Source organism: Trachemys scripta, chromosome 9 (genome assembly GCF_013100865.1).
Source record: "Trachemys scripta elegans isolate TJP31775 chromosome 9, CAS_Tse_1.0, whole genome shotgun sequence".
NCBI classification, from domain to species: domain Eukaryota; kingdom Metazoa; phylum Chordata; order Testudines; family Emydidae; genus Trachemys; species Trachemys scripta.
The window spans coordinates 103,537,891-103,553,758 of record NC_048306.1 but is presented as its reverse complement, the minus strand read 5'-3'; the positions used below and the strand labels follow the sequence as shown (position 1 = coordinate 103,553,758).

Sequence of the window (15,868 nt, the reverse complement as noted above, 5' to 3'; positions counted from 1 at the left end):
TAGGTTGTTTCTGTGGAAAACTGTCCAGTTCTGCCAAAGTACCTGGGCGCTTATTTAGGACAGTATCTGCTGGTTTCAGCTCTAGGAGAGGTTGAAGGTGATTAGAAGGCCCTTCTGGTATGACTGTTGCATCCACACCTGAATCTATTTTAAAATTAAGTCTTGCCTCAGATATTCAGTTTCACCTCCAGGCTGGCTTTGTGTCATTACCTGTGACTGAGCCCAGAAAAAAGGTCTCTTGACTCTCAGTGCTCACTTCCTGTACTGCCTGTGTGCAGCTGGGTGATGGGGTATGCAGACCCCACACTGGACAACAGGGGGTTAATGAGCTAGTGTGGGCTCAGGTGGTGCTGCCCCATAGCAGGTGTGGAAATGGCAGGTTGGAAGAGGGAGAGCCCCAGCTCAGTTGATGGCAGACCAGGCAGGAGAGCAGACCTTCAGTCCTCAGTTGCTGGAGAGAGGGCAGACGGGAGGCAGAGCTCCCCAGCCGACGGCCCCTTCCTGAGGGGAGGGAGGGAGGGCCAGATGCTGACTCACCTTGAGAGGGAGCCACTGCCTTAGGGCCTTAGACCGATGAGTGTTCTCTGAAGGAAGAGAGCCTTGACCCAGCTTTGGGGATGAACAGCTGTGTTAATTAGTTCGTTAACTACCCAGAAGAGGAGAGACTTTAAAGTGACCTGGCCAAAGGTCCAACTCGCAGGAAGAGGCAGATGATCACAGCACCGGAATGACCATCAGCAGAAAGTACATGATGTGGAGAGAGTTGCTATGCCACGCCCAACCACAAGAAGGTGCCAGTTGTGAGTCAACTCCTTCATGGGCAGACAGGGGCAAAATGTCCAGTTTTTGTGCACTTACGGGATTTGGCTCCTTTGGCTGGACAATCACCTCTTGGATTGTAACTTTTCCCACATCATATGCAGCAATTGTAATAAATCCTCAAAAGCTATGTGGGGTAAGCCTCAGACATTGCCTTTGAGGATTTATTACAATTGCTTTTTACAGCTGTGCTAATCTCCTGTTGTCACTCTGTAAATCATTTCCTCTAGTCTCTCTCTGGCAGCCTCTGGTCTCTATTTTGATTTTTAATCCTCTCCGATTGTCTTGTCATTTCTGTTGCTGTGTGAAGGGTTACATAGAATCATAGGACTGGAAGGGACCTCGAGAGGTCTTCCAGTCCCCTGCACTCATGGCAGGACAAAGTATTATCTAGACTAGTATTATCTAGAAATCTCTCTTCATTTGCAGTTTCTCTGATAGTCTGTTGCTAAAATGCCTGGCACTACTGTCTCTAGTCTGCTCTTCCTTTTTATCCTCAAAATCATAGTCTTCTGCCATGTCATACAAGCCTCCTATAAAAGATTCCACAGCCTCCCCAGTGTTTGGACATGATGGTAGAAAAACACTCGCTCATAAACCACATTAGGCTGAGGTATAAAATGCTCGTCAAACTTAGCCAGCCCCCCAGAGTAAGTGTTCTTGTGGCTCTCCTCTCCAAAGGCCAAGGATTGAAAGATACATTCAGCTTCCCTGCCCATGGTACAGATGAGAGAACTAGCTTTCCCCTCCCCCGTCTCATTGTGGAGTTTAGTTGCAATGCAAAAACGTGTAAAGTGCTCCATCCAGGTGGGCCAGTCGGATGGTCTGTTGAAGCTGAAGCTCTCTGGTGCATGGACCTTTCGCATTTTGACAAAATTCTGCAGTTTCTGTTGTTTATCTTCTGACACCATGTTGTGTTAGTCACACAGACAGAGGCAAAATACATGCTAGTCACAACAGTCTTATTGTAAAAAAAAAAAGTGTAGCCTGCCTCTGTCACTCAGTAAAGATGGGGTGCAGTATGCTTCATATAGCACCACATAGTGACTAAACATTTCCCCAAACCCGAAGAAGAGCTCTGGGATCCTCGAACGCTAGTGCCTTCCATCCACGGAAGTTGGTTCCTCCTGGGCACCGGGGAGAAAAGGAGGCAGATGGCACACTGGGAACACCAGGTCTCTCCCTGTTTTGTACCCAATGTGCATTCTCTTGGACAACCTCTCCCCCCTCCCAGAGACCCAAGAGCAGCAAGGGTCAGTGACACAGCCCCCCAAAACCATCCAGGAAACAACTCAGGCAGACCCTGCAGGAGACATTGGGAGCAGGAGGCACAGAGCAGAACCCTTGGGGGGGATACAGTGAGACACCCCAACAGTCCTGCAAAGCTTGCCTGGCCTGAGCACTCCTGCAACCCTCCCAGAGCTCACATCGCCCCAGAGGGGGAAGGAAGAGGTGGACCATGGAGGGGCAGGAGTTTAGGGCAGTAACTACAGATGGTCCTCATTGGCCGAAGAAGAAAATTCTCATTTTAGGTGAGAAATACTAATGAGCGACACTGTTTTTCCAAGTCATTGACCAATGGCTGTTTGGCAGAAGTATTAGAAATGTGTTTCTTTTTTATTTTAGGAAGGGCTGAGGGGGGAGCAAACTTACTTAGGGAGCCCTGGTTCTTAGCACTCTGAGATGACAAGAAGTGCTTGAGCACAGATACAGTAAGTCTCTGTTCGTGAGCGGGATTGGCTTCATTTCGTTCACTGTGAAGCAGCTGAAAGGCTCTTTGTATGATCCAAAGCTAAGTTTTAACAACGTTTTCCCAAGATACAGTGAGCAGCAGCAAAGAGGTTTGCTTTAAAGGGAGCAGAACATTGTGATGCTGACACGATGCCGACCAAAATGCCAACATCACACTTTGGGAGGTTTCCTTTCATGTACATAGAAAAGTCTGAGAAGTGCTATCGTGTCTTGTGTCCAGTCACCCGGGAAGTTCCACTGCTTCATCCTGTGTTTCTGTGATGCCTGGAAACATTTAAGTTTTAAAAGGAAATGTTGTGGGGCCAGATCCTGAATTCAGTTACACTGGTGTAACGCTGGAGTAACTCCACATTGAAGTTAATGGAGTTACCCCATCTATCTCAGCATGATTGACATTCTGACTAATCAAATGACCCTTTTGCTTTGCTGAAGAGGTTGTCGGAGGAAGGCACTTTTGAACTGTACACCTCACCGGAGACAGGTAGTCTGCAACACCAGTAAAAGCAACTAAGTAAAGATGCAATATTTACTTCAGCTTTCCTGCAAAGGCAGTCGAGCAGGTACCTGTGGGGTAAAACAGCAAGCTCCCCACCTACTGTAACACGATGTGGGACTATACTTGCCTTGTCTTGTTTGCCTGCAATAATTGGAAGCTGTATGCAAATACAGGAGAAATCAGAAGTGCTGACTAATAGCAGTTAATGAAAATGCAAATGTCTCCTCCCTGATAAAGTTGATGATAAGGAGGGAAGGAAATGGTGACCTAGATATCCGCTCTAAGACGCCTGGATTCTCTGGAACCCCGTGGCTGAGCTCAGGTAAATTGAATCCCCCCTTGTAGAGATGTTTGTTTTTTGTTTTGTTTTTCATTCCTCCCCCACCCCCAACAAGACCTTAAAGCCAAGTCCCAAATCCTGCCTGCTTTGCCTGGCAATGACCAGGTACAATTTGGAATTTGGTCTCAAATATAAGTTTTGTTAAAAAAAATACACACAGCAACAAATACAAAATACACACAGCAACAAAACCAAAAATAACCCCAACAAAACTAAGCACATGTAGAATTGTTTCCATTATTCTATTTAAAATTCCTGGGAAAATATTTTCCTTCAAATTTCACGTCAGTGTTTGCAAACTAAATATTGCAACTTTGTGCTATTGCATGAGACCCTGAAAGTAAAATTCACAAGACACTGGTCATAAAGAAAAGTGGAGTTGACCTGTCTTTTCTCATTATTCAGGCTGGAGTAAGCATTTGTTCTGATGTCCTTACCCAGCGTTTCCTCTTCCCATCTTGCTGTGAACCAGGTGTCTGACTGGCTGCCACTTTCCCCCCAGAGATGGCTGCATCTCCCTGACACTTCCATTACTACACCTCCTGATCTCTTTTGTAATAAATGCAAATTGTTATACAGAAGGTTCACTTATCAATGTTTTATACCTTTCCTTTTTTATAGCACTAGACTGTTTGCTCTCAGACTCAGCCAGCGAGGAATTGCCTTTGGCATTGTAGTCTTCATTTGCTTCTGAAAGAGAATGAAAGAATACATTTAAGTAGAATGGGTAGGAATTTGTAGAGTGAGCTATTCAGAGGCGCTGCCTGAAAAGCCATTTACTCTCAAGCCCAGAAAATCTGGACTTGTGTGATCCTTTTGAAAATGTTGGCTCTATTACCCACAGAGCACTGACACCGGTCAGCACTTACATAGCTCTCCGACTGCGGGGCAAACAATAATCAATGCATCCACCTGTGAGGCAGGGAGAAACAGAGTCAGTCTCACTATTTGCTGGGTGGGGAAATTGAGACAGAAATGAGAGGTAAATTCCCAAAGGTTGGACTCGCATTGTGTGATTGCATGGGCTGTCTGGGGGCCATCTCTGCATGCACATTTCCAACAGCCCAAGTCTGTGTCCTTGGCGCGGGGCTGGATTACTGCCGTCCTGTCTGAGCAGGGCATCGCTCTTCTTTCTCTCTTGGGCAGGGTGAGAATGGAGATGGTGCCAAGGAGCTGGAAAGCATTAAATCGGATCGCATGAAAGTGCTGCAGCTAAATGTGTGCAGTGACGAGGAAGTGGCTCAGGCTGTGGAGTTTGTGAAGAACAATCTGAAGGAGCCGGAGAAAGGTAGGGAGTGCGGATAACGTTACAGGCTGGGGGAGCCTGTGCTCTCAGGCCAGTTGCCTTTTTCATTCACTTACGTGAACCCTTGCTAAGGAGGAGTTCCCCCCCCTAGGGGCAGAGTTAAGGTTATCTGAGTGGCATAGTAATGGATCTGAGTGTTGTGTGGGAGGCATTTCCTGGCTTTGGTTTTTTGTCATCATATTCTGGAAGGTGCAGAGGGGAGCTGGACTGTTGCATGGCAGCAGCACAGATAAGTGCTGGCGAGCAGCAGCCACTTCTTACTACGAACGGCCTGGCTTCTGCTGGATTTGAAGAAAGTTCCTGCACAGCAGCACTGCAGGTAACCAGGCTGGCCGTAGGGAATGGAGCTTGAAATAGGACCTCGCTGTACCTCTCCATCTCTCCCCTCTGTATCTGAGCCTGCTTCGGGGAGTTTGTGAGGGTTCTTGGCCACGGTGGGTCCCACTGTGCCTGCTCGACTGTATTCATAGAGCCTGCCTGGCTGCCCACACGGGAGTAAACCAGCCAGCAGCCTCAGACTAGGACTGATGATAAACACCTCACATGTCAGGGTATTGAGCATCTCCCCCACAGCTCTCTGTCCAGAGACATCCTCACAGGAGCACTTGTGGTTTTGCTCCATCCAAGAGGTGGAGTAGGGCCAGGAGTAGTTTTTTCCTTGCTCATGGCAGGTGTTAAGGTGCTGGGCAGATTAAAAGTGTGGCAGAAAGATAGTCCCAACCTTCATTCAAAGTACCCAACAAGGTCCTTAATCCCTACATGAATGATGCTATTAAATATAAGGAAGAAATAACCAGAGGTCAATTCCCACCTCCTCCCCCGAGTATGCTCTCTCTGTGCACAATTCTGTCCTTGGTGCACAACCATTCCACACCCGCCCTGTCTCATCAGATTCCTCTCCACACCTTTTCACACCGCCCCCAAGCTTTTCACGCAGAGCACATTAGCAGCAGCAGCGGCACAGAGCTGTGCTGTACAGAATGACAGCTTGCAAGCAAACAGCACTGTTGTTTCTCAAACAGTGGCAATGCGATAAGTCTGGTTCCTAGCAGGGATGGGCACAGGATCTCTTGTGTACTTCTCCGTCTGATAGGTGGGCAGTCCCTCCTTCGTGGAGATTTATGTAGTCACTCACTGCCATAGGCATGCTCATGGCAGCTCCCTTTCACTGCCTTCTTGTGGCAGAGCCATGGGGGCCTGCTGGGATCAAGACTTCAGGACACCACCATGTCTGGGAGATTGTGGTCCGAGGCCTTTTTTGCTGGCTATAAGCATGGTCTCCGAAACCAGAGGGAGCACACTGCCCTTCTGAAAATTAACGGAGTTATGCCTGGGACAAGACTGAATTCTGCTTGGGAAAGAGTTGGGCCTATGTATACAATGCTAAACACCACACTGTGACTCCTGGTGGCAAGCCCAACACAACGCGAGACAGCTGGGCGAAAGTAACGCGTGCCCATAGAAACAGTGGCTTGCTTCATGCTAAGTTCCAACCCAACCTTCTTGTCAAGACCAGGGGGCACAGAATCAGTGTGTTGCTGTGTCCATCTAGAATCTAAATTTTTACTGAAAATACAGTTCAGAATTTTACTTCTGGGGGAATTCTGCACCACTGCACATGCACAGAATTTATGTCCCCTGCAGATTTCTTTGCTTCCCCGCAGAAAAATGGCTTTCTGAAGGGGAAGCAAACGGAAGCCACAAGAGCGGTTGTGCGACCCTCCCCAGCAGTATGTTTTAGGTGCCCAGGGCAGCTGGCAGAGAAGTAAATCACTGTGGGGCAGGAGGCGGGACTGGGGAAGACCTGGCTGGTGGCTCCGACTTTGCGCTGGGCTCAACTGCTAGTCCCAGCTGGGCTGGGGGAGGACAGGACTTCCTCTTCCCCTGTACGGCATCTGGGGCTGGGTCAGACCCACCCCCAGATTTCTTTCCTGGCTGCAGGAAGCTCTGCAAACTGCCCCCCACCCCGCTTCCTGCACCCATTGCTCCTCAGCTGCAGGGGGGGGGGGATTCCTGTAGAGGGAGCTGCTCCCCCATCCACCCACCGCCTGTGCATCCAGACCCCCTCATACCCAGACCCTCCCGCCGAGCCTCACCCTCCTGATAAGCCCCACTCCCCTTGCACCTGGACCACCCCATTGAGCCACGTGCACCTGGATCCCTACCCCACCGAGCCCCAACCAGCTATACCTGGATCCCCACCCCACTGAACCCCACTTCCCCAGCATCTGAACCCCCTACTGAGCCTCCCACCCAGACCGCCCTGCCGAGCTCTATCCCTCCCACACCCAGCCTCCCCCGCCACTGACCTCCAACCACCTTCACCTGGACCCCCATGCAGAGTCCCATTACCATTACACCCAGACCCCCTCAACAAGCCCCTGTGCATCCAGATCCCTCCCTGCACCCGGATTCCCCCTGAGCTGTCTGCACCCAGATTGCCCCACACAGAACCCTCTCAACCCACACCTGGATCCCCCCACATTAAGCCCCTCCACACTTGGATCCTGCCTTGCTGAGCATGCCTGCCCATGGTGAGGGGCAGGGCCTTGGAGTGTTTCTGGGGCAGGCTGGGTCCTTGCGCTTTGTCAGGGATGGGTGCAGCCTCACCGCTGGGTCCGTGTCCTAGGGGGGGAGCTGCACAGTGAACTCCCACCTCTGTGCAGCCACTGGCCTGTGCTCTCCAGTGCCTTGCTGGAGCCTGCATATTTATTTGACAAATAAAATTTGCAGAATTTTAAAATGTGTGCAGAATTTTAAATTTTTTGGTGCAGAATGGCCTCAGGGGTAGAATTTGTTGCAAAACACACAAAAAGCACATCATTCCAGACGGAGTGTCTGGGCTCTGAGATGCTAAACTCTTTGGGGTGGGAAGTGTCTCTCTTTCTCTTTGGTCTTGGGCCGCACCCACCAGTGTTGACGCTAAACAAATAATAATGATAATGCTCTTTAAACATGTGGTTGTGCTGCATGCATCATATGTGCCAGATGACTATCAGAGTTCTGTTACAGACTACTGTGATATGATTGACTAATGATGGAATCTCATAAAGGATTAACTGCTTTAATTAGCTTTTTAATAAGTGGTCCTAAATGTACTAAATGTATTATACAAGCTCTAGTTACAGAGAGACCTGTTCCAGGCCATGGCAGGGAGCCAGGTGCCAAAGCTCTGCTGTAAGCCCCGTTCCCTCTCTGGCCTTGGGGAGGTCACTGACAAACACATTCAATACAAGTCTCTGCCGAACTCTCTGACTTCAGTGAAATTACACCAGGGATTAATCAGGCACTCTGTGTCCTAGTACCGTAGTATTCTTATCATTATTTATTATCTGTGCGTGGTGTCGCCACACAGACCATCATCAGGATCGGTGCCTCAGTTTGCTGGGTGCTGGTCAAACATATAATTATAAAGATAGTCTCTGCCCCAAGGAATTTACAGTCTACAATAAGGACAGCGTTTGACAGGTGGGTGTGTAACACAGGGAGAGTGTGTCTGGGGGATGGGAGCAGCGTGTGTAGCAGAAATAGGGACACAGCGTTGCCTGTATTTAGCTATATGTATAATTTACAGTCTTCAATTTAAAATAATCATATGTACACAGACACCAGAATAAATGAACACAAGGTTTCAGTGGCTCTTCCAACAGGCCGCCTGCCTACCTGTTACCCGTATCTAGCTAGCTGAGGCCATCACCGTAGAAACGGGACTTGAGAAGTGATTTGAAAGAGGGTGAATGAACTGAATTGGAGAGAGCATTCTAGGTATAAGGAGCAGCATGGGAGAAGGTGCTCAAAGAGGCAAGAGGCATTGGAGTCTGCTACGGTTGGCTGGGCAGAGGGGCCTGTTCATGATGTGGTAGGACAGGTGAGCAGATAAGTATAATGGGGACCCTGATTATGAGTGGGCCATACCACAACAGAAATAATAAATAGATGATTAAATAACTGGTCAGATTTTTGCAATGTCTGATCCTTGTTTTCCTACTGTTTGCTCTGTCATTATCATTGGTTATTGATTGCCTAGCGCCATATGGATATAAACAGGACTTTCAAAGAAAGACAGAGTCCTTACTCCGAAGAACGTAAAATCTAAGGGCTCAGTCCTGCAGACACTGCTGGAGGCGCCTGTCTTTAGTGCAAACTAACGAGGTTCTGCTGTAGTAAGGATTGAAAGTAGCCGAATTGTGGGCTGGTTATGAGTTGCTGCCCTCTGCAAACACAAGAGAAAGAACTTGGATGGTAGAATCCTGCAGCGGTGCCATGGTGAAATCAGGACTTTCAAAAGTGGCCTCTGATGTTTCGGGTGCCCATCTTGAGCCCGTTTAGCACCCTCATTCCCCCAGAAGTCAGCGGGACCCATGGGTGCTGAGCCCCTCTGGAAATCAGACCCCAGGTTAGGCTCCCCAAATCAAGTGTTATCCTTCATCTTCTTTGGCTTGAGGAAGACACTGTACCACTGCTAGAGAGGCAGCAACTCCAGGGGAGCTTTCTTCCCTTGTTTGTGCTCTTCAGCCAAACACCAGCCAGAGTGGACCATGGTTAGTGGGACAGATACAGCCCCATCCTGCATGTCTGTCTGTCCCAGCCTCAGGAGAACCAACGACCTGACAGCAAGCAACAGTCCTCCTGTTTGAGGTTCAGGTGCTGGCCCCTCACTAACTTCTCTGGTGCTTTGAGCCAATGCCTTGATGCTCTTCTGTCTCACCTGTTTGGGAATGTAAAATGTTAACCAGTTAACTGATAAGCATTAGTCTTACTAGTTAACCTGCCGTAACTGTTAACCCACGCGCAGTCTGGAGCAGCCTCAGCCATGCTGGCTGGCCGGCCCTTTAATTAGTTAACCATTTAAACAAAATATTTTTAATCATTTAAACGATTAACTTTTAAAACAATATTTACATTCCTACTTCTGTTACTCCCATGTTACCTTAGGCCACTGTGGTTCCTCTCTTTGTTGGTGTATTTCACTGTCCTAGATGAAAATGTCCTGTTTTTGCCAGTGGATTGTTTTACCCTGAGAGAAGATAAAATCCCAGAAGAGCTGTTTCTCCCTGAGGGACCCCCCCACTTAAACCCTTTAACTCTCTTGTTTATTGGCAGGGCTCTGGGGCTTGGTGAATAACGCTGGAGTATCAGCCTTCGGAGAGGTGGAATTCACAAGCATGGACAAGTACAAGGAGGTGGCAGATGTCAACTTGTGGGGAACTGTCAGAGTGACCAAGGCTTTCCTGCCCCTTGTTCGCAGAGCTAAAGGTACAGATGGCCTCTGGCATGGCCGCAGTCAGAAGCTTTGCAAAGCAACAGGGAAAAGCCACTAAAAACATCTCACGTTCCGCCTTCAATGACACCTATGCAAGCACAGCGAAGCCCCTGAGGCTGTACAGGCATGAGGGAGGGCAGGATTTGGCCTGTAATATGAGCACTTTGCAGCTCTATAGCAAGTCACCTTGTGTAACTCCTGTCACTGAGGGGACCCGAGCTATAGCGAGGACGGTAAATGAGGTTATAACAATATCTATGCTCAGAGCCATTTTAGACGCTTCCCGAACAGCCAGCCCAGCTAAACATGCCCGTGAGGTAATAGAGATGAGGAAATCTGAAGGCAGGCAGCAATAGGCCGATGCAAGCCCAGCCTCCTGCGCTGGGAAGGGAGAGACAGACACACAAGAGGGGACACTGAGATGTTTTTTCCAGATATCATTTATATTGTGTGCTGCTAAATATATCCCAGCTGCACTATAATAAGTAACTGCCCAGCCAAGATTATATGTTGTTATTCCTGTTCCGTTGTCATGACGAGGGTGCAGGGTGTGAACAATAGGGTAGGAACCAAGTGTGCCACTCTGCTCCATGTGACTCTAACATTTCAAGCCCCAAAGCTTGGCCGGCCCCTTAAAACTCCTTATGACTGCAATAGCTGAGAGGATTTTCAGGGTCAGTTCAGCGACCGTAGCAGAACCTGCGGCTGCAGGCTCCCCAGTGCACTGCCCCCTGCCCCCCCGGGAGCTGGATGACATGCTAGAGGAGGGTTACTGTTCCTGCTCCCAGCCCTGCTGGAGTACTCACCACTTTACGCTGGCAGAGCACTGTGGTGAGGACAGCATGAGCTGTCCCTGGGGGATCAGAACGTCTCCCCTTTCTCACAGCTGCAGCAGGGTCACAATCACAGCTCCCTCCTCTCCTGTTTAACAAGAAAGCTCCATCCCTCTCCCATCACTCCCTACACGCTCACCCGCCAGTTCCGGACACAGACCGCTATGTGAATGGCCTGCAGAGAAACCTCCCCTGCACTGGCATAGGGGCGGGGGGCAGGGGGAGAAGGCCACCCAGAGGGTCCTGGGGCTCCCAGCTTTGGGCCCCAAATGCTCCTGAGCCAGGCCTGTCTATACTACCCAGAAATGAGGATAATCTGCAGCTCTTTGGTGAGTTTATGGAACGGATGGAGTGGCCGTGGCCATTGGAAATCCCCATCCATGTGCCCACAACAAACATGGCTGCCTCAGCTTCTGCCCCTGCTCCTCCTTGGCTAATCCCCAGCTAGCAAATACAACGTGAGTACCAGTGGAATTATTCCTGGTGTGGCGGTGGAAAGGGGCAAGGTCTTCCAGGCACAGGGAGGAGGGGACGTAGATTGAGAAGATGACCGGTAATGAGATTAACCATGTTTGTGTTGGGGACCCCTGACGACAGCGTGATTTCTGGACGTCAGTCAGCATCCAGGGCTGAGGGAGAGGATGTGTCAGTAGCATGAGGATGAAAGGAGGGTGCTTGCTGCCATGTCCTGACTGAAGAGCCCCTTGTCCTCCAGCACAGAGTTTATGTTGCCTGGAGATTATTCCCTGAACAGGTTATCCTGTCACCAGTCTATTCAGGCGTCCATCCTGCCCAGCCCAGAACAGAGGCTACCAATTTCCTTTTCCTGTCTCTGTCCATTCCAGGTCGTGTGGTGAACATCACCAGCATGTTAGGGCGGATGGCCAGCCCTTCCCGCTCCTCCTATTGCATTTCCAAGTTTGGCGTGGCAGCCTTCTCCGACTGCCTCCGGCAGGAAATGTACCGCTGGGGAGTCCGCGTTATCCTCATTGAGCCCAGCAACTTTGTAGCTGCTACTGGCATTCTGACGCCTGAGATCATCGAAGCCCAAGCAAAGGAGCTGTGGAGAGGAGCCAACAAAACTGTCCAGGAAGACTATGGGAAACCCTATTTCACACGCCAGATAACCCTGATGAAGTCCTTCATTAACAGCGGCCTGAAGGACATGTCCCTCGTCCTGAACGACATCACGCTTGCGCTCACTTCCAAGTACCCTTACACCCGGTACAATCCCATGGAGGCCCACTGGTGGCTGAGGCTGCACATCGTCACTCACCTGCCCACCGCAGTTGCGGACTGGCTGTATATTTACTGAGCCACACCTTAAATAACTGGCCTGACAGCACCCACTCACTGTATGTATTCGGATCTTAAAACTCATCAGCGGTAGCTAGAGACGGGCGGGCTCTGGAACACCACGTCTCTCTGCACCAGGCAGTTTGGGCAGGATTGGGGCTTCGGCCCATGTCTGTGTTGTGGAACACTGAGGAAAGACTGGGTCTGGCCCCTTTCTAGTCCTCACTCCCTGCTGTTCCAAGGGCATGTTCCACTGGGCTGTGGAGGAGGCAGGGGAAGGGTTGTTATAATGGGGCAAATCTGTTCCTGGTGTAATGAGGCCAGTGAGCTCCCCCGGGATGGATCTTGCCAAGGGCACCGGTGGTGGTGATGCTAGTAGATGTCTCAAATAAAAGAGCTAAAATGGGAAACAAAAGCAGCGTTTTCCATTAGATCAGAAATAGGTCAGTCACAGCGTCTCTGCTCCCCGTCCTCGTGATATTGCTGAGTCACACGGCTCCACAGCCGTCTCTAAGGAAAACAGCAGCATGACCTCTAAATGGCTTAATTATGCAGGCTCAGGCTAGGAAAAAACTAGATGGCTCCGCACGTGCAAACTCTCAGTAGAGAGAGGCCGTCCTCTCCAGGCACCGTAACCAGGGAGCAGATGGAGCCGCTGCTAGAGCCAGGGCCCAGACATGGGCTGGGAGGGAGCACGTCTAAAGGGGGTTGGAACCGTCCCTGGCTCTCTCATTGGCTGCTGGAGCAACAGGGCCTAAGACCGGGGCTTAGCCAGCCCTAGAAATGACCCTTCGTGGGCAGACTTTCACCTCTGGAAGACAAACAGGCACTTGGCTTCTGGTCCAGTTTTGGAATAAAACCACATTGGGGCTGCCCCAGCAGTTGCTCCTGTCGCTCCACCCCCAGAGACACCAGTTGTTCCTACTGAGAATCTCCTGCCCAGATCCACTGCCCTGGGGAAGGGCCAGGCAGATTGTCATATCCCGTCCAGAGTTCATGGAGCCTGCCATACCTTGGCTCACTGGAGCCCATGGAGAAAGCCAGGCTGAGCCAGCCAGCAGCATGGAGATGTATGGGTTAATAACCCCTGTCAGGGGCTTGAGCATCTCAGCTGTGTGCCTGGCTGAGGGAAGGCTCTCAGTGCAGCCGGGCCTCCTTAGTGCTCACTAGAGGGCTGGGCGAGGACCCTCAGAGGGAGAAGCAACCGTTTGCTGATCAGAAGTCAGGACAGGGCTCTCTGGAGCTGGGTGGTGCTTCCTGGGAGCTTGGCTGGCTGTTTGGTGTTGGGGTCGTTAACTCTGTGAAGGGCTGTAGCCAGGGACTGTGCCATTCAGGTCTGTTGATTAAACAAGAACCCCTGTAGGAAACAGCAGAGAGGGATTATTGTTGTTGCTTAATCCAGGGCGTCCTGTGAGCACTTCCTGGTCATGCAGCCTCCAGCCCTGCTGTTGTCCTGGACCCCCTCTGGGTTGAGAGGGAGGAGATGCCACGATCACTGGGTGCTCAATGCCCTGGGGAGAGTGAGTTGGGGCAGGGGAGGTTCCGTCCAGCTCCTAGTGGGTGGGTGTCCCCAGCACAAATAGCATCTTTGACCCTGCCTACCCTGCCTTCTCAACAACCCCCAGACACTCACACTGAATAAGAACCATCCCCACAGGAGACTGAAATGCCTGTATAGTCTGAGTACAAAGCCCTGAGTGGATGCTGCCAGGGGCATCATTTCTTTCCTTTTATTAATATTTCACAATGAAATGGCAATATGACAATAAGTGTCTCCTCAGAAACCTTCCTAGTATCTCTGCAGCTAATGAGAATAGATGTGTCTGGTGGCTCGGGGATGGGGCCTGTTGTTCGTAGTATTGGGGTGCTTTGTCTTTGCTAGTGCTGGAGTTGCTCAGCACCTCACCCCTTCTCTAAGGAGTGACTGTTTGTAAGACCACGATCTGACTCCCAGCACTGCTGGCAGGTTGGGGATCGATCATCCAACTTCAGCCCAGGGATACAACACACGCCCCCTGCTGCTGCTGTTTGTTCTGTTTCAAACTGATATGAGAGAAAAGTGAATTTCAAACCAGTTTGTCGCTCATCCCGACCCTGCCCTCCTATGTGAGTTACAGCATTTTATAGGTCACAGACTGTACCTGTGGCTGGAGTCTGACTCCAGCTGTAAATGCTATTTGATGTCGCAAAACCTCTTGAGAGTAAGGGAGGCTTCACGTGGAGCTTGTGTGGAGAGGGCATGTGTTATAAATAAGGATTGGAAACGCTGGGCTGTAGGGGTATTTTCCATTGCAGATCACAAGTGTACAGAGAATGTCAGGGATGCAGGATGCCTGTTACTGGAAAAGATAAGATACCCTGGTGTTAAGCTACAGCACTGCACAGCTGCTGTCCTCTGTATCCTTTGTGTCACCTGCACTGTGAAATTCTGGGAACACTAAGTACCACTTGATTACACAGAAGGGAAAATAAAGGAGATTTATAGAGAACCTGGTTTTCCCAATACTCGTATTTTTTGCATTTTCTCTTTTTTTCTCTGTGGGCTCTGTCACAGATCAGGGCGTCTCTGGTCCAGCACAGCAATTGCTCTCAAGCTCCCGGCTCCTCAGCCGTCACCTCTCTTAGGTGGAGACCTGTGTCTCTCTCCCTACTGAGCGGCACAGCTCCCTGCCTCCACTGTGACTTCCCCAGCCGTCAGACTGCCTGAGCCCCCTGCTTTGCCTTCCCCTCAGAGGCTCTCAACAGCGTAATTATCCATAGGGGTAAGGTACTGCGCAGCCCTTTGTAAGCAAGGGCGTACTTGAGGTGAAAGCAGGACAAAGAAAACACTGAAAACAATAAAAGAACTACACGCATGCTGAAGAGCTTACTCGTGATCACCCCAGCACCGGCTCCGGTAGGAACCAGTCCTTTGAATCCCACACCGGGGTCTTCCTGTGGGGACAGGTTCAGAACAAGCACCTCCATGAGTCCCTTCACCCCTGCTCAGAAAGGAGTGGGGCCCCTCCCTTGGCTAGACGGGCCTGTCCAGGTGCTGGATCAGAAAGCAGGCCTTGAGTCACTTTAGATGCAGGCTATTAACCAACAAATAAAGGACCTTTGGATAATCTAGAGAATCCAGTTGGAACCAGTTCCGTGAGCCTTTTCAGGCAGTGTTGCCTGGCAGGAGTTGTTACAACATGAGTGAATTTGCCCTCCACTGTTCTTAGTTCCTGGAGACCTGCAGACTCCCTCCCCTGTGGAATTACAGACAGCCCCTGGCCCACAATGACACGCACATTTAACTCTATAAGGTTTGTCCATGATATTGCCTGCTCTATCACAGGCTTGATCCTGCAGCACTTACTTCCCTGAGTAGCCCCATTGGAGTAAAGGGACTCAGGTAAGTAAGGGCTCCAGGATTGAGCTCCATGTGGCTTTTAAAATCGTAGGAGTTCATGTTCTGTCATTGAAACGGACCTGCCCTCTATGGTGCCAATAGGGAGGGAAGGAGGAAGAGGTATGTAGCCTACACTGGTACCGTGGTACCACCCTCCTATGCACTGTACAAATGCTGCTGTATGCTAGCACCATTGAGGCTCTTGACAGACCCCCTGACGCGTGGCTGCGAACACCAGAGCAGGTCAGCGTCCATCAGTCGAGGCCCGCGGTTCACAGGCTCCCCAGCCAATTCAGCTCATTATTGTTTGGTTTAGTGGTGTTACGGTTGCCCCTGATGGCCACATTCAAGATCTGAGCCCTATTGCGGTGGGTGCTATGCTGT

The 15,868-nt window shown here is 50.3% G+C and overlaps 1 protein-coding gene and 1 pseudogene across 1 annotated transcript in view; both read left to right on the top strand.

Moving 5' to 3' along the window:
- The window catches only part of LOC117882626 (D-beta-hydroxybutyrate dehydrogenase, mitochondrial-like), a 28,506-nt gene extending 13,912 nt beyond the window's left edge, over positions 1-14,594 (top strand). The window contains exons 3-5 of the mRNA XM_034781149.1: positions 4,554-4,695; positions 9,817-9,969; positions 11,655-14,594. Of these exons, the coding sequence (XP_034637040.1) occupies positions 4,554-4,695; positions 9,817-9,969; positions 11,655-12,124 (765 nt within the window). The 3' untranslated portion in view covers positions 12,125-14,594. The remainder of the gene's footprint in view (positions 1-4,553; positions 4,696-9,816; positions 9,970-11,654) is intronic.
- LOC117882627 lies at positions 4,706-6,505 on the top strand (annotated as a pseudogene).
- Positions 14,595-15,868: the final 1,274 nt, after the last annotated feature.